This window comes from Nicrophorus vespilloides, unplaced genomic scaffold (assembly GCF_001412225.1).
Source record: "Nicrophorus vespilloides isolate i.1.1-1 unplaced genomic scaffold, Nicve_v1.0, whole genome shotgun sequence".
NCBI lineage: Eukaryota > Metazoa > Arthropoda > Insecta > Coleoptera > Silphidae > Nicrophorus > Nicrophorus vespilloides.
Window position 1 is genome coordinate 572,879 of NW_017100081.1, and position 24,756 is coordinate 597,634.

Sequence of the window (24,756 nt, forward strand, 5' to 3'; positions counted from 1 at the left end):
TATAAAAAAAGAAATCTCGATCAGAATATACGGAATCTGATTACGACAAAACAGCGCATTGCATATATCTGCAAGAGGATTGGGTTACTTATAAAACCGGTTCCAATAAATAGAATAGCCAGAACTGAAAACATTAGTTCACAAGAAGTATTGTAACGAAAATGAGCGGTGCTCTTGGTTTGCTCAATTTACTATTTCTACTATGCAGTGCGCAAAAAATGGAATTCAACGTAGAATACAAATGGACCCATTTGAACTACACGTGGCCATCGCAGGAAGTTTACGATCAAGCCGTGAAGGATGGAGCATATGTTCCGGAGAATAACGCTCCGGTTGGCATTAAATTCTACAAGGATAAACTGTATTTGGCTTTGATAAGAATTAGATCAGGTACACCAATTACGCTGGCTTATATAGAAAAGGATGCACCCATTAAATTTAATCAACTATTAACTCCATTTCCATCATGGCAAATGAATGCTAAATACGATTGCAAAACTCTGCAGAACGTACAGAGCATGGAGATCGATAAGAACGGTATCATGTGGGTCTTAGATGGTACAAGGATCAGTTCGATAACTTCATGTCCAGCCAAGTTAGTGCTATTGGATTTGAATGATAACGGAAAAGTCCTTCACACTTACGTTTTTCCTGAAGAACTTGCTCTGAGTCAAGGTGGATTTCTCAATGACATTGTGCTGGATGAAAGCGACGGGGGTTTCGCTTACATAACAGATAACTCCAATATAGATCCTGGTCTTATAGTCTATTCTAAAAATCAGAACAAGGCTTGGAAGTTCAGAGACGCGACGATGTTTCCAGAGTTGCATTCCACCCCTTACAAAGTTAATGGTATCGAGATAAAAGGACGTGTTCCCATAGATGGGATAGCTTTATCGCCAGTAAAAAATGAAAACAGATTCGTTTATTATACACCCCTGACTGGATACAATATGTACGCAATTAATACGAAGATTTTAAAAGATGAAACGAATCTGCATCTCGGAAACTGGAGGAAGGACGTCAAGTTTGTAGGTATAAAATCTTCGCATACTGATGGAATGATAATGGATAACAAAGGAAACTTATTTTATGGTTTGTTGCAATCTTACGGGATAGGCAAATGGAATGAAAATAAAACCTTCCGCACTGCAAAACAAATTTACCAAAACAAGAACGAACTTATTTGGCCAGATACCTTTGCCATGGACTCATCGGGAAACCTCTTCGTACTATCAAACCAAATAGTGAGGTATATAGATACAAGCAATTCTTTGAAACTTGATAAAGAAATCAAGTTTAGAATTTTACAAACACATACTGGAAATAAAAATTATATGTATGATTAAAAAATACCTTTAACATAGCGCAACGCTTGTGCGTAGTTAGCTTAGACTATTCTAAATAATAAGTAGTTCTAGTTGATGTTTCGAAGATAACATGTTAGTTTTTTGTATACTGTTAGTTATTGCGAGGTTAGGGTGGTGTTTGAACCTGAGCGTAGATTATGAATGGAATTATATCAATTTCACGTGGCCGACTTTTGTGGAGTATAATTACGCAAGTTATAAGCAGAATTACATTCCGGAAAATAACGTTCCTACGTGTATTCGGATCTATGACGAGAGGCTTTACGTGGCGCTAGGGAGGTTGTTTCCTGGAACACCGGTAACTTTGGCTTCTATGAGCGCCAAGTCGGATAAGTACAATAAGGATAATCCAATTTTGGCCCCTTTTCCGGATTGGGATACTAACGTCAAATGCAACTGCTCGACGCTGCAGAACGTTTACACATTTGATATTGATCGAAAAGGCGTTATGTGGATTGTGGATGGTGTAAGAAATAACAACTTGACGGAATGCCCGGCGAAATTGGTGTTATACAGTCTAAGATCCAAAAAGTTTATTTTATCGCATATTTTCTCAGAATCTATAGCAAAGGAAGCATTTCTAACAGATATAGCTGTAGATGTTAATTACGCTTATATAGCTGATAATAGCAAGCTCGATCCTGGATTGATAATTTATTCTAGGAGCAAAGATAAGTCATGGAAATTAAGAGATGACTCCATGTTTCCGCAGCAGGCGGCAGTCAATTTCACCATCGATAAAAAGCAAGTGGACTTTTACTCCGGTATATATGGAATCGCTTTATCACCGGAACGCAACCATTACACTAGGCGTCTCTATTTCAACTCTATTAGCAGCTACAACATCTACCACATAAGTACCAACATTATTCAGGACGAATATAATACGAAGAACAGCGACTGGAGAAAGTACGTTGACTTCGCCGGAAAGAAAATAGATCAGAGCGTCGGTTTGATCATGGACCCCAAAGGAAATCTGTTCTTTAATCTAATACACAATCGAGCGTTGGCCAAGTGGAATGTCTACCAGAAATTCAGCACGGCCCGAATCATAATGAAACATAATTACTTTGATTGGTGCGACGGTTACTCGTTCGACACCAACGGAAACCTGGTAATCTTATCGAACGAAATTGGGAAATACTTGGCGACGAAACCCAAGCGGAACACGAAGGCAGTCCACTTCCGTATACTACGATTGTCGACAAAGAAATAATCGGATGTAAATTTATTTTTCATTATCAAATTAATAAATTATTTAAAAATCTTTTACAAATGGAAGGATTCGTGTTCAGAGGCCGAATCTTGCCGGTGTCCTTCGGGGCGTCGAGCCAGCCGTTATGATTTCTTGTCCTTTGTTCAAAGCCGCTTCCCTCTTATCCGCTGCCTCCTTCCTCGCCCGCATCTCCTCCTGCGCCACCTGCATCTGACTCTCCATTTCCTGCAAATGTTCTGCCGCCTGTTTCTTCTTGGCTCTGCCAGATTTTCCGGTCTCTTTCAGCGAGAAGAACATGGGACCAAGTTCGGCTAACCAGTGACCATCCACAGAGGTGACACACTGCATGTACTCCCTTGCGGTCATCACCAATTCGTGATAGACCACGTAATCGGGAGTATTACCAAGTCCGAAGAGAGCTGATGTCGGATGCAAGTGACACGGCATTCCGGTACGGCAATTCACGTACTCTCCGATACCTTTCAGACGAGCCGCTTGGTGGAAGTAAGCTAAAAATAAAAATTAAGATTTATTAGGATTTCGGTTATCTGTATTAAATAAGATATCGATCAGCATTCAAGATATTTTATGATAAAGACAAAAGATCAATTGTTGGCGCCTATTTTTTTTGCTGTCTACACTTTGAACTTTGGTTATGAAAAATATCCGTTGCGAGATAAAATAAAAATGATAAAGTTTTAAAACTTGATTCATATAAAGATATTCTTCAATCATATTTGAGAGTAACCAAAATCTGGTTTCGAATTATCGCAATACAGGTTTTTAGTAATATGTTGTTTTTGATTATCACTGTAATACTCTTATTCAAAAACATGCTTTATCAAACGAACTCGAATATCTAAGATAAAACAACAAATGCAATTGTTTATAAGAATATTATTATTCTAAAGTAGTTATTATAAAATAAATACAGATAATTAATATCGACTAATATTATGAGAATAAAATATATTTTTATAACTTACACACATTTATCTTATCTTACTGAAGACTTTTTCAATAGAAGTAACCTTGTTAACAACAACATTGTTTACTGAACCTACTTAAATAATCATTCTTCTATACCTATATACTTTTATTAAATAAAATGAATTTTTAGCTAATGCCAAACTGAAACTCACAAAACGTTATAAGATATTTTTTTCTAAAAATATGCAAATGTTTAAATTATAATAATTTAAATGAAATATTTAAAAAAAAAACAACTATTTTAGAATAGTTACAAACTAATTAAAATTCTACAGTAAAAAAATAAATACTACATTTCAAGAAATGCAGTTACTATATTATTATTATGTCCCCATGAAAAACCTTGTTCTAAATAGCTGAAATAATTAAGCTAATAGTATAAATAACTCTTAAATTGCAATAATAACACATTTAAAAAATATATAAAATTTATAAATCCTCTCACATGATAAGGAAGTGCAATCGATACATTCTTCGAACATCTATTAATCTTAATTCTCTGATTTGTTATTAGATCTGAACAGTACGTTGTTAAAATTCACTCATGATTACTTTACAAGCAAATTCTAAAAATTGCAAAAATACCAAACAATAAAATATAATACATATTTTGTTAAATATTCTTTATATTAAAAGTCATGAAGCATTTTTGAATCATCAAAAATTTGGATGCGTCATTTTAAATCATTAATCAATCATTTTTACCAGAATATTTAAAATGAATCCGTAATTATCTTATATATTATATGATAAGAAAAGAAATATAAATTAATGAGCAATAATCTTAATGAACTTTAGTCTTCGCTTCGTTAATAAACGGAATAACTTGTGACTATTAGTTTACTCTTCCATCATATTATTATTTCCTATATATAAACTGCATTGCAAAATGTTCCATGGTTATTATTAAATATTATCATTAAACAATAAAGCAATTGACATTTTCAACCTTATACTCCTTATCTGCAAAAAAATGCAACGGACTTACGTAACACGAGATATAAATGACAAAAAGGTTGTCCGTATGCAAATAGTAAAGCAATAAATGCTAAATACGAATACACATTTAATTATCGTCAGTATTCGACCGGAGCGCAAATTAAGGAGCATAATGGACATGTTACTTTATTATTGACTGTTCAAATATTTTTTGAACGTCATCCATCATTAATCCCACACCGTATTACAGTGTACCAATATTGAGATTACCATTTGCGTTGTAACGTTATACGCTTCGGGGAATAATATGTATATAGAAGTCGAGCCTACAGGACAATCTAATCCGTTATTTTACTAAAATAACACGGCACACTGATAACGTTCAATAACGATAATCCGGCATTTAATACGAACCGTGTTAAGTCAATAGAGCTTATGTAATAGCGACGTACCTGAGCAAATGCATTTCCTCACGATGTCCCAATCGGTACCGCAGGATTTCAGCTCGAGCTTCTGTTGGATAACGATGTCTTTCAACTGCTGCCTAACATCCCTGACTTTCCTCATGGCCTTGATGTGAATGAAATGCTCGTTGCACCAATGTGCAGAATAACTGAAAACGAGTAACGGTTAACAACTTGTTTGATCATCTTCTAAATAACAAAATTATTACTTATTTTGCTTCCACTGGTTGTAAACGTTCAAATAAGTCAGATGATCACTTTCCGGGACTTGGAACTTTTCACGGACGCCATCTGCTTCCTCCTCGCGCCCTTTTGGCCTGTAGAATATGGAAGGTACCGATAACATTGATACTAAGAAAAACAAAAATTTCAAATTTATTATTACTGGTAATTGCCATAATCTCTCGTCACATGGCTCAAATAATTAAAATAATCCATTTTTTGCGCATCAGCCTTATGCGATAATAAAACATTTAATACTCGTATAATTGCCATGTTGACACCATATAAAATGATAAATATATTATATGGGAAGTGAAATATTTAAACTGGACTTAAAACATATGGTAATTTAATCTAAATAAAACATCCACAAAACGATTTAACAAAAACTTAAAAAATATGTTTTTGTGGAGTACAACATCGATTAAAGTACTTATGTGATATCCACTAAGTTACACTATATAGTACTTGCCAAGTAACTTATCAATAATCAAACAACAACCGTAACTTATTTTGCAAGTATTTCGTTATTAGTAGTAGATATAACAGTAATTACTTGTTTTTACCTCCTTTAAATTAATGTATTTTTAACAAAGCTATAACGATTTTCATATTTTAAATTAATCATTTAAATGTTATTACACTTAAACATTTAAAACTTCATTTATGATAAATAACTAATTAATGATTCTTTATAACATTACTTATACTAAACGACTAGAATATTGTGATTTACATTTTCCTAGTAAATCGGAGAAAACAAGATTTTGCATAAATTCCTTACGTATATAATTTCCACTATAGGAAAATTTCCAGTTTTATTTATTATTCAAAAAGTTAAAATTTGGGTAATCATAAATATGATCTTGCCTTAAGATGCAGTGTTTCTCAACCTTTGGCTCGCGTTTTAATAAGTCACAACAAGGAAAAAAATGTTAAAACTACCACCACAGTAGTTTACAACTATAAACTTGGGTTGCAAAACGGTTAAGAAACGTTTATCTATGATTAACTAAAGGTTACATAATATTATATATACTTGAAAAGGAACTGATTTTAATGGAAACTGTATACAGTGGAACCTCGCTTAACGAGTTTAATCCGTTCCAAAAACTCCGCATTTTTCTCGTATAGTTTAATCCCGCGAAATCCGGGACTTCTCTTCTCATCGTCACTCGTTATGCAAGTCATTTTTCTTACAATTAATTTTGCTCGTTAAGCGAGGTTCCACTGTATTACTGAAATAAATGTAAGCATATATAATTGAAAAAACATGATTTACTAAACTAGGTTTAGTTTATTTTGAGAAGTTCAAATTAGTTTATATTATTTTATTACAACTAAAATTTTCATGTTCAGTTTTTATTTGGTATAAAATTATTAGTTTTGTTAAATGTATAACCTTAACTATGTCTTAATTAAGCCTATTTCTTAATTATTAAAGAAACTATATCAATAAACTTTCATTTTCTATCAACTTACCGATAATTAAAATTTCTTGTGTGCATCCCATATCGCTGGAAACAATTAGCATTTGGCATTGGGGCGGATCCAACGGGAATTCGGCCATCTGCCTACCCAATTTAGTAAGCACTCCGGTATGATCCAAAGCGCCCAAAATCCACAGTTGATACAACGAATTCAATATATTATCCTAAAATAAAACGATGTCATGTCATGTATTATGAACAAAAGAAGTAAAAAAGATTTTGTTGTTATACCTGAGGTGGAGGATCCATGAAATGGAATTGCAACAAATCCTGTACGCCCAAGGATTTCAACAGCAGGACAGTATTTGCCAAATTAGTCCTCTGAATTTCAGGTACAGTGGTGATGAGCAATTCATCTTTGTACTGTCGCTCGGTGTATAACCTGAAGGCCTGACCTGGACCTGTACGTCCTGCACGACCTGATCGTTGATTAGCGTTTGCTTGACTTATAGGATATATCTATAGAAAAAAGAAAACATTTTAATAAACAAATTATAAAAAACATTAAAAGAATATGGTTATTGCATATGTAGATGATTTTATATAAAGTAGCTAATATACTTTAAAGACATAAAATAGTAGTTTAAGGGCAGATAGTCCTTTGAAGCAGTCAACTTTTTTGAATTATGATATTTAATTTATTGTATTGAGTTTTTTTAATTTTGTAATTTTACTGTTTCAATAAATATTATTATTATTTAGTAGTTTAAATAGAAACTAGTAGTAAACAAAATGAAGTAACGAATGTATACATAATATAGGTGTTGAATATCTGGTGTTTGATAGACGATGAGTGAAACTTCCTAACAAACAAAGACGTTGTTTTTCCAAGAATCATCTATATCAATTATGTACTCTACATGAGCAGATTGTGAATTTGAAAATTCAGGTTAAGGCCTATCTGAAGGTTGAGATGTAAATATGGAAAACAAAGCATGTCTGAAATAACCTGCTAAAATCTTATATACTATACGAAATATACTTGAACTGAATAAAAAGTAAATATTAATATCCGTTTAATTAGTTATCATTGAGCTGTGTTTGTTAATTGAAATTAAAAAGTAGCAAATTACAGATAAAATGATCATAAATATTTATTCAGAAAATAAGACGCCGACGATAAGGCACAATTTAAAAAAAAAACTATGAAAACAAACTATAATGAAGTAAGATTTATCTGGGAACAAAAATGTATTATTAATTATACTTATCAGTTGATTAAAAGCACATGCTTTCATTTATCTGGACATTAACTATTATAGTCAATTACAATTTTAATCAAACAATATGTATTTATTTCAATGAAGTGCAATATTATTTTAGATTGTTACCAAATTCATATTTTATCATTTTGTTTATAAAAACAAATTAATAAATCTGTAAAGATAAAAATACAAAAAAAATCAATGAGTGACACGCACTTTATATTATCAAAATTCATCAAAATTTTTTCTACTTAAAAAAACAATAAAATTTACAAGAATTATTCTGAGGTTTCAAAATCTAAAGTCGAATTTCGGATGACAATAGATTCACTACAAAAATACTAGTTATTATATATTATTCCAGTCTTATTAAGTTGTAGACAAAAAATAATATAAGAATATTTAATATGTACATCTTCCAACACCTACAATTGTGTGTTAATTGATACACTGTTTGCGAATTCACGTCATTCACTATCGAAATAATAATTTAAACAGCTGAGCAAATTACATATAAAGTGCGAAATAGAAAAAACTATTTTTTATGCTTTAACTTTAATAGCTAAAAGTTGCCAATAGAATTCATTAATAATCTTGTGTACGTAACTCATTAGTCATTAAAATAAATAGTGATATTCGCTTACTTATATTATTATCAGAAGAAACAAAAAAAAAACAGAATTACCTTTACTAAACTTTTTTTAATAAACTTGGCTTAGAATTGACTTTTAACCAGCAAATTATAAGTACTTATATTTATTGAAATCTAAGGATCATTATCATATGTAATAATTATGTTTGTTGTTGCTATTCTCACATTTATAACTGTAATTGAAATGTATGTTAAAATCAGAAGTAAATGAATTATACACGAAAAGACAACTCAAAAATAACGTCTTATGGGTCAATGTAAACAATTCAGAATAATTCAAGAATAAAAACGTAAATGTATATTGAGGTTGTCCTCAAGCATGTAGACAAAAATCCTCTGACATTTGAATGCAATGGATGTTGTACGCTTCGGGTATTTCCTGCAATATAAATATTTCATTTCGCCTTTTCGCGTTTGTATTCGCGCAACCTTTGCACGTACACCCAAATATTATTTATTACACCGTATATGAATACACCTTTTTAATATTTCCCCGGCGATCATTGGTCGGCTCGGAAATGCTTATCACATCAAACCTTATCGAAAGCCATAATGATTCTTATATAATAATAAATTTAAAAAAAATACATCAATAATAAGCTTTCAAATCCTTGCGCGGAGATGAGGAAAACATTACAGGAGCGATAACATGAAATTTTGTTATAATAAAAAAAACCGTAACAATGTTATCAAGCGCAAACAGGCGGATTGTTGCAAAATGAGTACACATTTCAGAAGAACATAATATCGAAATTAAATCAGTCAATATTATGTGTGTAGGTATTTAAAACACAGGCCAATCAATATAAAAGTTATAAATCATTTTCGTTTCACCTTGACCAAACTAATTTAGTTATACTTGAAAGCAATCGATTACACGTTGATTGCTTTTCATTCTTTATTTGTTCTATTTTTTTTTAACGAGATCCGCGGTTGTGAATTATTGAGTACCAAGACTTACTTGAAGAGCGTCCATGCCGATCCTTGGATTGTAAACTTTCAATTTGCAGTAGCCTGCATCTATGACGAAAATGATACCGTCCACAGTCAAAGAAGTTTCAGCAATATTCGTGGCAACCACGCACTTCCTGATGCCTTCCGGTGATCTCTGGAAGATCTTCGCCTGCAAATCGGACGGCAGTTGCGAATAAATCGGTAAAATCGACAGCTGCGGAGCATTTTCTATTTCAGCAATACGTTCTCCCAACACCTGAAACAAATCATCATCTTAAACACATTGCATTATCCAACTGCTAGAGGCTGTAACAAATATAAGAATCGAGATACTATTACGCAGTACATTTCAAGTGCATTAAATTGATGTTAATTTATTCATCAGTTGCGGCTCCGATGTGAAAATTTGTATGTACACATAGCACTTCGAGTATAGTTAATAAATAAGAACGTGTTGCGCAAACTATGAAATAAATTATAATATAAATAAACAAGGAGTAATTACAAGAGGGCGTTTATTTTTATGCCATTGGAATGTTGATATTTGCATGCAGACAGAAAACAATAATACAGTAGAAACGAGTAACTATTGAACTTAATCTAAAGCTATAAATAGAATATGCGAAAGATAAAATTCTATTACCTCGCATGAGACCTCGATGTCTTCCTGGCCGGGCATGAAGATCAGAATATCACCGGATGGTGGCTGCAAGTGGATTTGCAAGGCCTGCTTAACGGCTGCATCCACGTAATCGTCAACCGTGTTCTTGCTGAAGAGGACTTCGACCGGGAACGTTCGGCCTGGAATTGTGAAGGTGGGAACGTTTCCAAAGAACATGGAAAACTTGCTAGAATCCATGGTAGCCGAGGTTACGATCAGCTTCAAATCGTGCCTTCTTGCCACAATCTGTAAATAAAAGACACATAAAACAATTATTAATTGCCAACCACGTTGGAATGGACATATTATTCATAGGGCTTTTGGTCGATTTTTCTCTAGTTCTATCAAGGACAAGTAAACGGTCACGGTCACGTCTACTCAGCGATAGAAAATAAAAGGAATGTAAATGGTTGAATAGACAGAAGAAAAAATATTGTTAACGACAAATAACACTAAAATTCTTGCGGTTAGTGAAAATGTTCTTGCATCGTTTCGGTATTTTCACTTCAAATTAGCTAATAACAATCTAAATAAATTATTTGAATATCTTCCGCATTGGCATGATTTTTTTAATATACAATCGTTAGGTAAGATATAAAAATGTTACTTTATTGAAAGATAAGGAATACCGTGACTACTGCGATAATTTGTGCCGTGCACATTTCCAGATTCCTTATCTATCTATGTAACACGTGATTTTTCATGGAATTTATCTATGACTAAGTACGGTAATTTCTATCTTTTTAACCTTAACGTTAATTATCTGTTCCAATTAAATATCGTTTTAATACAAAAAAAAAAGAAGCTGTAATCATTTTTAATTCAAATATTTCTGATAATTTTTGAAATGACTTTTTGATTCAAGGCAATATAATTGTAACTCTTTAGTGGGACACGCATTGTCCCACCTTTTGAACATGCCTAGTAGGACATTATTATAATTTTCTGGGAAATGTCCAGGAAAGAGGAATTATCCTTTAATTTGGTTGGCATGTCAAAGGATAAATCTTCATAGGGCATACCATCGGATGTCAGATTCAGTTGTCTAGAAATTTAGGAAATTCTGGCCCCTCAAAAAGATAAAGCGCAATTATTCAAGTACCCTTATTACGTACTTTAGGTATTTTCTAAGTTTAGAAATCAACAAAGTTAGTGCAGCAAAACCAGAAATATAGCTTTGCCAATAAATTGACGATTGAACAGGTGTACAAAAATATAAATAAAAAAAACTCTTAGCAATGGAGTAGAGAAAGCTGAAGATGTTAATTCATATTAAAAGATTTATGCTTCGTCAAAGCATAAATTCACTTCAAACAAACATAATTATAAAAATGTTACCTACAGAATACGAAATGTTTATAAAGTAAAGTACCTGTAATATTTGCTTACAAACATTTCTTTGTTCAGTCTCAAATAATTACGTAACATTTTTTTTAATAATAAGTGATTATTTACTATGCATTCATGTTCTAATTTACATAATTAATACCTATAAAATACAACTAATGTAATTAAATAATAAAATATTGCTAATGAAGGATTCTTAAATGATCATCTTGTAAACATTTATCAATAATTCAACAAAAAAATGATGCATCTTGCAAACATTCTTCGAATTAATTACATCTCATTTAAATAATTTACTCATTAATTAAATTTATACACATATTATCATCACGATGACTATTCGAAATGTCCTTTAATAAGATAATACTGGAAATTTTATAAGTAGCCAGGGAAAACTTTCCGGAAAATATGGTCATAGACAATGGAATTTGGGATTTACATATACTAAGAGAAACGAGGTAGAAAGTATCCGGATCTTTACGTGGTATAAAGTATGAAATTGGAAAAAAACCAAATAATCGCAAACGGAAGAAACGTTAAAGTCGTAAACAGGCAAACTTCATTATACAAGTCTTAATTATGCATAGACCAAGAAACTCAGCCAACAGTCTATAAAATATTTAAATTTTTGCGAAGCATATCTGTTGATGCATACAATTTACATTCAATTAATACAACAAACGGGTCCATTTAAATACTCAATGCTCTGTGATTACTGAGAAATCTATGAGGAATTTCGACGAATACATCTTGTAATTATAAATGAGTAGTAATAATTTGTTGGATCGCGAAAATTCCAGAAGTATCATTTATGAAATATGTACTTGACACACATATAGAAAACATCGTGTAATCAATTGAATGATATTATTATCTAATATTAAATACATTCCACAAATCATTTTGAAATACTGCAACTATTTCTGTTTTCCTAATGACAATAATATTGATTTATTACTATTGAGAATTGCGTATAATAATCATATATAATAAAAAAAAAATAATAATTATGGTTATTTTCGTTAATATATGCATTTTTCACAATTGTGCACACACTACTCCAAGGTCAATTACAAATCCTAGTAAACTGTGGCTTACAAAAACAACATCTCTTTGATGATTTAAATAGAACACACCTTATGTTAACATGGACTTGAGGAAGAAATAAGGTTGATGAACCAAACGCATGAAATTTCTATACGTGTTGGATATCTAATAATTGACCTTTTTGTATCTGCTTTCATTGCGGATAAAACGTATGTAACACATTATAACGTGGAATTGCGTTTCATTTTCAAAGGCTTGGACGCCGTTACAATAACTTTCTTCTCGCTATAAAGTTCATTAACCGCATACCCAATTAACAACATAAACAACAAATTTCGTTGTTAATCTGGGTGTAACGGTAACATAAATCAAAAACAATTTGTTTCTATAACACTCCATCATCTAGTTATTGTTTTATTTCAACAAATATTTCACAAACATTAATTATTATAGAAATTATCTTATTTTTTACACTATTAAGAAAATGTTTTAATTATTATTTTTTAAATCTGATTCAATTTCCTGTTTTTCTCTTACTGAAATCTAATACAAAGATGTAATCTATATGATGAACTATTAATAGAATGAATCACAATTATTGAACAATTTAATTTGAATGAATCATATAACGCAGAAGTTTACAACTTAGTCAGGCATGTATGACGAAGGTGCGTTGTATCTTATACAATATGCGTTTCAAGATATTGTACAGGAAAAACAACTGTTATTATGTTACAACTGCAGCTATTTTTGTTACGAAATAAAGTAATGCAAAAAAATAACCTGTTTGTATGAAAGCGTTGAAATTGATATACGGAATTTCAATTAGAATGAAATTTATTATTACGTTTATCTTACGAGAAAATTGTAGAAAGTATTGAAAATCTGTAGAAATCTGTTTCATTGCTCCTAACGATAAATTGTTATTGAAATTAATAAAAGAATTTAATATTAAGCACAACTGAAATTAATGAAAATATTGAAAACAAAACTCGTATTAGAGATTTACTTGTAAGCTATCAAGATTTTAACTTTGAAAAAATGACAAAAATTGCTAAATATTTAAGAAATCATTCTACATAAAATCGATAAATGTATTAATAAAAAATATAAATATGTTATGGCGATGTCCAAATTTTGACACATTTATCACAAACGGTTCGCCATCACTTATCTATGAAAATATTTTCATATTCTTTAAAGCAGTAATTTTACAAAATAATTAAATAAATTACTCATTAAAAAATAACATTATTTGACTAATAAACATGTCTTTTGAAAAACAAGTCATTACGAAATAACGAACTGATAACAATTGTTTCCAGACATATGTCAATAAAACATTACAGATATTATTTATATGAATCGCTTCAGTTTTCAGAAGATTTAAATAATATTGTCATATAATTATTTTTTAATATAAAAATTCTGTATTGTAAACTATTGTATATAAGATCTATAGGCTGGCAGATCTAATAGATTCCAATATTTTCTGAATAATTGTACTAAGAATAGAAAATAACAACAATATTTGCCAATTGCAGTGTCAATCCTTTCGTCTGAGATAAACCCAGTCTGTACAAAATAACACTAACAGGGCAATATGTCAAAGTTGGGAGGATATACCTGAATAGATGATTAACTTAGAAATAGGAAAAGATGAGAAAACAACTTGAAATTGAAATAAAACAATCTCGCAGTATAAAAGAAACATGATGCACGACCTTGAAATATAAAAAGCGACGTGAATATAACATAATATTTTGATCTATTTGACAACATTAAATATATCTTTACGATTTGACCTATGCAATTTATTTTATTATTATGTTTAAATTGGAAATAAATGAGGTAAAATAGTAGAATGCAATTATTAAATATAGTAATTTCCCTATATTTATACCAAGTGAATGTTATTCATGTCATTAGAAGGTTTTATAAACAAAAGCATATATATGCATATTGTTTGAATATGTTAAACGTAATTGAGATGTTTCCAAAATAGATGCTAATTTGCTACGTAAATAAAGCATCTGTAAACAAAACACAAATAATCCTTCAGAGCAAAACAACACACCGAACTATTTATATATAGTCACAGTAGTACTTATAGTACATGTATTTATTAATTCTTGTTTTCTTCTTATGTTATTCAAACAAATCATTTGTACTCAGTGGTGAATTAAACACTTGAGAGGCCCCAGGCGCAATTTAATTGTGAGATACAGTGGAACCTCGCATAACGAATATTTCGCAAGACGAGCAAACGAGCAAGATGAATTGTAAGAAAAATGACTTGCTTAACGAGCGACGTTTCGCATAACGAGTGACGACGAGAAGAGAAGTCCCGGATTGAGCGCCTGCTACATCATTTTTAAAATTTGTGTACACATATTATGTGTATTTTTGAATATGTTTCACTATACGAGTAAAAGTCCGGAAATGTTGGAACAGGTTCCACTGTATTTCCAATTCAAATATTTTTTTAGTTAAAAAATGTATTGGTTTTTGAAGGGCCGCATTAAGGTTAAGATATGAGACCCCCTTCATTTAAGAGGCCCCAGACACGCACTTCATGCGCCTGTGCGATAATCCGCCACTGTTTCTACTGGAATGTTTGTACCAAGTTCATTCATCCAAAAAAAACTGAACTTGTGAAAAGTATCAAATGTCATATTTTAATAAGAATTGTTTTTTGTAATTAAAAAAAATTGAAATATATTGAATTTATTATATAAATTATGATCAGAATTAAGCGCATAGTTAAAAAAATTTGATTTTTAAGGTCTATAAACAGAAAGTTATGATCGATTCAAACCGTTATTCTTCATGTGTCATAACAAATGCGATGTAAGAACGCAAAGTCCTTCATCCGATTTATTCTCAAACTTTACACAATCCCATCTTGATTATAATATATGCCATGTAACAAACCGAGATTTCGATTATTGCGAAAGTAAAGAAAGCAAGACATAGAACATTACAGCGTAGCCAAAAAAAATATATAAATGTTTTTAGTATTACGGGATGTTCGCTGTATTTAGATTTAAGTAAATAATCGAGATATTGCGGAATATTCACAAACATACTAATTCCTCATCACAGATAAACGGTAATCATCGCATTTTGTTTTCTATCTCTTTGACGTATTCCAAAATCCCAAATCTAGTTAATTAATTAATTTTGTCACCGTCCATTATTTGACGTAGCACATGAACTTTTATCGCTATTTACTTTGTTTCGCAATAATACAGGGTGTAATCTAATAACAACAAAGCAAAAAAAAATGGGAATCAGAGATATAATATGTATGCACGTCCTCGCACAGTACCATTGACGCTCATTATTCTCCCGATCCAAACCATTCGTAAACACGAAAACCTCCATTTCGACGCTGATAAGCATGCATATATTGTCGGCCTCGAATTTATCGCTGTTTAGCAACAAATCAAAACAAATGTGCGGTGCAAAAATGAGGACTCGTCGGGTTTTGCAGTTAAATTTCTAAAACTATGATACCGGAAGTCAATGTACGCTCGCTCGAACACCGTGTGGGTATTTGAAAGTGATTTACGCCTCCGCATAGCTCGCATTTCAAACAACCACAGGAAATGCAAAAAAAATGCATATCCGATTTTATCGCCCTTTCAAATACTATTTTAATATAATAAAGATTATACATCACATGTATACTGGTTAATTTAATAACTTTATCTTTTTAAATACAAAAATTAAATTTTCATTTATTTTAAAATATAGTAAGTTGAATTTTTTTTAAACCGTTTTCTCAGTCTCAGTCGTGTTACCACATTTATTCCCGAATCTAGAAGTTAGACAGGTTTTAAACCTGTTCCGCCGCGAAAACTCTTTAATAAGATACGAGATTTGAAGTTTGGAAATAATAATAAATTGAATCTTATACATGGTTCATCTCAAATGAGAGAAAAACGTTTCAAAACGCAATCGCTTTTTCTACATTTTAAAGTGTAAAATATTTAAAAAATAAGTTTAAAAGATAATTATTTTAAAACCCATGTTATCTCTCCTACGTTGTTGCTTGAATTCCAATAATCAATAAAACATTCTAGTTTTCGAAAGAATATGCATTATACAGGATTTACAATTATTTATATTTATTTCTTCTTAGTGATTATCACAATAATTTAATTGTTGCAATAAATATTGTTTAAATAAAAATATTTTGTCTTGTCGTTTATAATATAAGTATTTAATATTAATCATAGTAATTGTATATGATCCTTAGTATTTCAATAGTAATTAGTATAGTAAGGTGATTCATCTCAAATACATGAAGATAATTCAATGATTTTACTTTTTGAAAAAGTTGGTCAATATTTATAGAAGTAACTAACTTTTATTAAAAAAAAAATTTTTTATAAACAATAATGATCTGCAATTGATGTACATTATTAAAATATATTGTGTTTTATTATTTGGAAACTACGTGAGCTTTGACACTCATATACCAACAAGTAGATAATTGTATTTGTCATACAAATAGTACAATAATTTAACTAATCGTGGACGATGAGTAATTTTATCAGGAAGCAGTTAAATACGTCTTTCTTTCAGATGATAATCCCGTCAATGAAACAAACAAAAATATAAAACAAATAATCAGTGCTGGACTGAAAGTTTTCCGCTGCGCGTATCGCTGCGAGGGAGCTTAAAATAACATTTCCGCTATTTCACGATGCTAACGCAGTTAATTGTTGTCTAAGGACGTGCTATTTATTTAATAAAAAAAAAGCTAAATTGTCGTGTATGTTTGGATTTTGCGTTGCGAGTACGCGAGTACTACGAGTAATTATTATTGCCGGACGATAGTTGTAAAGGAGGAGAAAACAAACAAAAATAACATGCACGTACATATATCGATTTGAGAGACAGACATTGAACTCATGTGTAAGAAGGAGAACGGTAGGAAGTTCGATGCGAAGAAAACAGAATTATGCAATCTCTTGTATTGTGTCTAGAGACCAGCAGAAGAAGGAGGAGGAATGAAAAAAAGATATAAGACTGGAGCTGAGAAACAGTGCGGTTTTGAAATTGAAGAGTGGAAAAAGGGGACTAATTTGCATCCACAGAAGTAATAATAAATAAAGAGGCAAGGACACTGGAGGTGTGGAATTTGTTTACTTTAAACTAGTTTCATAAGCGCTGGCTTTCAGTTAGACTGCAAACCTGACTTGAATCACATCCATCCATACACACGCATACAAGTACGGCGTCCGAGTATTTCACGCCGCATCAATTGTGCAACGGCATTTCACGTTTAATCTCGAATAATTATAATACGTTATCACCTGTACTAGATAATAACAATACGGACGGGTTATTGTATAGTTTATTTCGAGCGGTACAGCCGGACCGTGTGGGTGATACAAGCATCCTACTATTCTTCGATTCCGTTCAGAGTTACAGCAGTACCAGGCGCCGTAAAGATGATGCTGTACGAGGCGGTGCAGTTCCAACGAAGTGAAAACTATTACAACAATTACACCAGCAAGATAAAGGAGACCAAGCCGAAAGTGCAAAGAACTAAGAGTGCCACGAACGTGCAACGCCTGTTGAACCAGCACCAACAGGAGGGTGACCTTTCGAGGCGCGGCAGCTTCGTGATCGGACAGAAGCTGAGGGAGTCGAAGTGGTTTACTCATGAAGAGCTGCGTGTCTTTTGCGCCGTCATCGAGACGGGATTCATTGTCCAGAGGAAAGATGATCAGGAGGAGATCGAGTATGGCATCGCCGTTTGGGACGTTGGCCAAGGTACGCCGCGCATATTTAGGTCGACGTGCAAATTGATTTGCAAGAAGTAAATATAAACGTGCAGAGCCATAGTCGGGGATATACCATGGCGTCCAATAAACGCATTGATAACTTAATGTACTCGACGTATAAACAACAAACGGGCGTGTAAACATTGTGGAAACCGCGACTCTAAATATAGCCGTAGCCGGCGTTCCCACAAATTCAAGCGGCAAACAAATACCGACCACGAGAACGACGACGATGGTTTTTAGTATTTAATACTTATTAACTGCGCTTTCAGCACTCCGCCATTTCTTTGCAATACCGCTGAAAATATTTCCACTTCTCATTGATCTACATATCTGTGCAATCATAACACGCACTTTCTAAACATTTCTGCAAATAAGAAAAGTTGCGCTTCCTGTTCATACACACTGTAGACTATCTTACAATTGCATTGATCCAAACAATTAACAGCACACCTCCAATCAGATAAGAAAATATATATATAATAATCGTTTCATTGAACGAAATCCCGCAAAAAATTGCGCGCATTATCCGGTTGTTCCCCTGCAACATATTTCGTTATCAATCCATTCTATTTCAAAGTGCAATCGAAACCTGCCCAAGCATGACACTTAACAATAGAGTCTTTACAATCTCCTAGTCGTAACATTTAATGTTGCGATTCTTCAATAACACGAGCTAACAAAATATCCAGTTTCACTTAAGTATATTCAAAAAACATTACACATTACGACCATTTCAAGCATGTTTCATTTGCAATCGTTACAATCTATAGATCCCTTGTACTTTGCCTTAGCAGACCTTTATCTTTTATGTTTTTTATTTTATATATATATATATATCAATTATAATTCTATTTATTTATGCAATGAGTGCAATATCCGATAATTCCTGTAATGTTTCATGCACTTTGGTTTATAGTCTTCTATCTACGCTTCATTATATAGTATACTTATTATAATACAAAAAAAAAGATAATTCTAGGACTCATTAGAATTAATTGCTAACAATAAAATTTAATTATTTAAATAAAGTTTCTGATAATACACAACTAAAAAATGTAACATATATAATAATTATATTTTCAAAGAAATATTTTATGATCATTATTTTTAATGTTACAATTGTGTTTCAATAAAACATAATCTTGGCAGATGTTCAAAATTTATTCGATCAAAAATATTGGTATCATGTACTAGCCAAAAGAGTATGAACAGATGTAATTTCGCAGATGTACATTAAAACACGTATAAGAATCTAAATACGTTGCCACATTTCTTTATGAAATGTTCATTTTATAAACGGATTCAGTAAATCTTACATCATAAGAAAAAAAACGTAAGCCGTCAGTCAAACCTGAACGACCAGACCGGACGATTCGACCGGTGATTTTAATGAGTTTATAACATCTGCAAAGATCAGAGGTCTACCTTTATCGTGTCCATAATATTACTATGTAAAATTGAAATGTAGTTGTAAAAAACTTGTAATTAAATTATTAAGTTCATAATATTCATCTTTAAAATGAGAAATAAAAATGCTAGTACACTTTCAAATATTTAGTCAACAAATATATTATTTACGTTGTGGCGAACTGGAAATGATATACTCGTATAAAATTAAATTAACATTGCTTAATGTCGATGTGTAATACGTCTTGTTTCTTTATTTATTCTAGAAAAGAGCAAAAACCCAGACCACATCAACATATACTCTCTGTACCCGCACAAAGACAACTTTCGCGTGAAGTCCTTCCTGCTGTTTGAATTCTGGCCGGAAGGCACAAAGCTCAGGATTTTCAATCAAAGCGACAAAACAGAGAATCCGCACAGCGAGGATGTGATCAAGGATCAGATTTCCTATTCCGAACAGTCGAAGCAGAAATGGCACAGTTCAGAGCATTTTACCTACTGGTGCCGATACGGTCCTGTCCAATTAAACCACCGCGTCAGAAATGTAAGTTAACGAATACAAAACAACTTAATATTAAAAGTATTTTTACTTATGTCTGCATAAAAAATAACAAACATACATCTTAAAAAATAAACGCTAAAAATGTTGCTTGCACGAACATCTGCTCGTTTTACATTTTTGCAAACGACTTTTTATATCGTGACTAATCTAGGAGTCTGACGACACTTTTGTACCCGCATGTCTGCGATCTGACTTGTATCACGTAAACATCACTTTAAATGAAACGAGCAAATTCCAAACGATATTCATCGTCTTCTGTGGAATTAAATTCTGATACACAGTATTTCCAACTAACCAAAATTTGAAATTAAACAAACATTACTAAAAATACAAACATCTCGACAAAATTTAAAATCTTATCAGTATTCTTAAATAAAAGCATTTCCCGCGAGAAAAACAAAATTCTAAATATAAACGTAACGAATATTCCTTTTTTTTACAGATTACTATGTTTTCATTGATCTTGTTTACTCGATAACTTGTAGTGCGAATCAATTTGATAATATAAGAATAAAATACACGCCACGTAATTTCTTAACACACAATTCCAAGCTAATTGAAAGGATCTTAAAGTACGTGAACGGCATGACCAAGAAGAAGCTATGACTCAGCAAGTCCAGCAATTCTAAAAATAATTTTCAAGAACATTAGTCTCCCGATTGCGATTACTGACGCGTCGCTAAAAAATGCAATTGTCTGAAATACACGACTATTGGGAAAAACAGCTTTTTATTATGCAACGGGAAAAATGCATTAAACATATAAGTCCGTTGTTATTACACAAACTGGTGTCAATATCGCGATAACAAGTGAACTGCGCAATTTTAATGCACGCTATCGAATCCATCGCAATTTGGCGCCATAAAATCAGGACCTTCGATGAATGTGAATGAAATAATATTTGTACATGTAAATCGTCTCCTTGAGCGCTACGCTTAGCCGCAATTAATTAATTGCTTGTCAATATATGTATTTTGATTACTCGAAGTAAATAACAGTACGCTTCTAAGTTTTCTTTTCTTGTTGTTGCAGATGACGGACGCTAAGTGGGGGAACTTTGGCATAAATGCAGGACTGACGATGCTGAAGAAACGGCTAAAACGGATGACCAGCCACAGCACAAAATAATTTCCTTTACAAGTTATACAATTTTTGTTTGTATATTTGAAATTGTTCTGTTACGAATGTCATTTAATCGTTTTGTGATTTGTGTGTAATTACTTTCTTTTTTGCTTGTTTGTGATATGATCTTTTATTAGTATTTGAATATAAACTTATTTGGAGAGAGATGAAAATGAGGAAAATAAGTTTGCAAATATTTTAAATCTTATCAGTTTTGATTAACTTATGTAATTAAGTTCGCAAAAATGTATTGCGATATATCTATTTTACCGATAAAGACTTAGATTGTAAGTTATATTGTTTTTTTTGTACTATATGCGTATTTCTAGTGACTGAAAATTGACGTTAATTTTTATTACCAAACTGTTACGTTTTTAATAATAAAATATATTTAATTTTTATCCATTAAAGAATTGAACTGATTACCTCTTCCCAACCTTAATATTAAGACATTTTACTTCCATCTGTATATATGTTGAATGTATATTGTTCAGCCTTCTGATTCCAACAATTACAGCCAGCGTTCACATAACGTACGTTCGATAATACGTCAGTCTGAACACTCGGAGGCTTGAAGAGTATTCTTTTTGTATAACTTCATTTCTAGTTTCATTAAGTATGGAAATTCCCAGAATATGATTCAGTGTACGTTTGTATGAACAGAGTACGTACGGACGAAGGGCTACGCGTGTACGCAAAAATATGTGTACGATTTAGATACATTATTAATTACTTTACTTTAACTATATATATTTATATATCATTATAAAACAAAATTTAATTAGATCAATTTCGGCAACCTTTGAATTTCAAATAGTTTGTAGTCTACATATATAACTCTTATATTGAATTGAATTAATAAGATGAGAATAATTTTAAAAAAAGCTCACCTCTCGAAGTAGTCCGAATAAAACGTCCGTACTTAATGAACGTTCGTGGGCTTCGTCCATAATAATTGCACTGTAATGATCTAAATCTGGTTCTCTTAAACTCTCCCTGAGCAGAATACCGTCAGTCATGTATTTGATAACTGTATTTTCTGAAGTACAATCCTCGAATCGAATAGCGTATCCAACCTCATCACCTTTAAGTTACGACAATTAATATTTTTTTATACATGGTTAAACTTGAACAGACTACATACCTAATTGGGTGCCCATTTCATCGCTAACACGTTTTGCTACAGACATCGCGGCAACACGACGCGGTTGTGTACAACCTATCATTCCATATTTGCTGTACCCGTCTTCGTGAAGGTACTGAGTCAATTGGGTAGTCTTACCGCTACCAGTTTCACCTAAAATTAAAAAAAAAAGGTAAAAAAAAGAATAAACGATCGAAACAAATCCACCACTCACCAACAATAATAACAACTGAATTATCACGAATTACGTTTAGTAACTCTTGACGTACAGCAAAAACTGGTAAGAAACACCTTTGCTCGTAAATCGTCTTCTTCCTTGCAAAATCACTGCTGGCTTCGCTTTTCGTCATGTGTTCTGCGAATTTGTGATCAGCTCGATAATCGGAACTGTCATCCGCTTGATTGTACTTTTTATCGTCCTCATCTTCCTTCTTTTTGATGCCCATAATATTTCCTATCGTCGTTCCGCCCAACTCCCAATGTTTCTTCTGGGCTTTACGCCTTTCCTTCTGCTCTCTAAACACTCGAACCAATGGTGATCCTTTTCTAGCAACTAAAGCCATATCTGAAGTGGGATCTCTATAATAATATAATGAATTACTTGTGTTTTGATGATATTTACAATGTATGTAAATTACCTTACTGGAACAACAGGTTCTGGTTGCTTAGTGAAGACTATCCTACCATCCAAAAATGGAGGCACTATATTGTGAACCAATAAATGAACTCTATCAACTGATTCCTCATCAAAATCTTCATTGAAATCAACTGAATGAACTACACCAGATGTCAACATTCTGTTCCTTTCCCATAACTCATTATCCTTATTAATTTGCCTTTGTTGGGCTGACATCCTTTTTTTCTTTCTCTGCTCCAGTTGCTCCTCTTTCTTTTTTGTATACTCATCACTAACAGTAGCAAATGGATTATTTTCATCATCATAACCTTATAAAATAAACAAATGTAAGTTATCAATTAATAAAATTAAAGCTAAATATTATACCTTCATCCATATTATACCATTCCCTGTCAATTCTTTTCTGCTCTTCTTCCCACATATTTCTATCAACAGTTGAATCCCATTTAACATTGTTATCTTCCTTTTTAAGTTGTGGTGTAGCACCACTTCTCTTACGATCCTTTGCCCATGAGTTATACCTATGAGCAGGTGTTGCTCTAGGTGTATCATCTTCATATCTCCTGCCTTTTCTATCCTTCCTTTCTGACTCCCTTCGGTCAGATCTATGGGAGTCTTCATGTCTACTGGACCTAGAACTCCTCTCAGACCATTCACCAGATGATTTATATGTTTTTGGAGTTGGAAAATCCCATGAAGATCTTTTAGTTGGTACTTCGTCATCCTCTTCCCACGAGGCCTTGGATACATCATCTTTCAATTTGATATTAGGAGTTCTGGGCTCATCTTTAAACCTGGGAGTTTGTTCTCTAGAACTAGATCTGCTGGAATAATCACGTTTTTCTCTGTATCTCCTTCTATCTCGATCCCGTTCCCTATCTCTGTCCCTGTTTCTATCTCGATCCCTATCTCGTTGTCTTTCCCTTTCTCTGTATGTTTCTTTAGATCTGACAGAGCTATCATCATGACCATCTTCTTCATCAATAGAAAATGACATTTTACGTGCAGCATCTTCCTTTTCCTTACGTTTCTTTTGAGCTAATTTATCCAACCCAAGAAGGGACACTTGAGGAACTTTGAATGTTGGAGTTTTCTTCTTCACAATTAAACCACCTTTCTCATTGGAACTACCTTCCAATCTGTGCACATCGTCATCATCATCCATTTTATGCACTTTTTATAATAACTTGTCGCTACATAAATTGAAGCAATATCAAAACGATACAAACATAACCTCTTCAGAGTCAGCTGTATTTTAAACTGGCGCCAACATAATAGCACTAAACATTCTGAATCAAAGACGCATGGATAAAAACTTGAGGAGATAAAAATTACTATGGCCGTTCTTAATTAAATATATTTATTTATATAAGAAAATATATCATTTTGTTAAAGTTTATATAAGTTTAGATTATGAAAATATAATAGTTATAATAAATAAGAAAACTGTTTATAATATAAAGGACTAACATAGGAATGCTTATAATAATGATAATAATGTAGAGAATATTATTGCAGAAATT

General features: G+C 32.2%; 3 protein-coding genes across 3 annotated transcripts; 2 read left to right on the forward strand and 1 right to left on the reverse strand.

The window, feature by feature from the left end:
- LOC108566921 lies at nucleotides 1-2,676 on the forward strand. The gene is made up of 2 exons (XM_017927056.1): nucleotides 1-1,329; nucleotides 1,436-2,676. The coding sequence occupies exons 1-2, from the start codon at nucleotides 162-164 to the stop codon at nucleotides 2,584-2,586; spliced, it is 2,319 nt and encodes a 772-aa protein (XP_017782545.1). The 5' UTR covers nucleotides 1-161; the 3' UTR covers nucleotides 2,587-2,676.
- LOC108566943 (pre-mRNA-splicing factor ATP-dependent RNA helicase PRP16) lies at nucleotides 2,579-24,491 on the reverse strand. The gene is made up of 12 exons (XM_017927089.1): nucleotides 23,600-24,491; nucleotides 23,235-23,541; nucleotides 22,811-23,175; nucleotides 22,597-22,749; nucleotides 22,343-22,536; nucleotides 10,146-10,409; nucleotides 9,510-9,758; nucleotides 6,923-7,150; nucleotides 6,684-6,855; nucleotides 5,189-5,330; nucleotides 4,968-5,128; nucleotides 2,579-3,095 (listed from the first exon to the last, which is right to left on the reverse strand). Exons 1-12 carry the CDS (start codon nucleotides 24,396-24,398, stop codon nucleotides 2,662-2,664), a joined length of 3,468 nt encoding a protein of 1,155 aa, XP_017782578.1. The 5' UTR covers nucleotides 24,399-24,491; the 3' UTR covers nucleotides 2,579-2,661.
- Nucleotides 17,459-21,646, forward strand: LOC108566944. Its single transcript, XM_017927090.1, has 3 exons — nucleotides 17,459-18,347; nucleotides 20,035-20,312; nucleotides 21,363-21,646. The coding sequence occupies exons 1-3, from the start codon at nucleotides 18,023-18,025 to the stop codon at nucleotides 21,456-21,458; spliced, it is 699 nt and encodes a 232-aa protein (XP_017782579.1). The 5' UTR covers nucleotides 17,459-18,022; the 3' UTR covers nucleotides 21,459-21,646.
- Nucleotides 24,492-24,756: the final 265 nt, after the last annotated feature.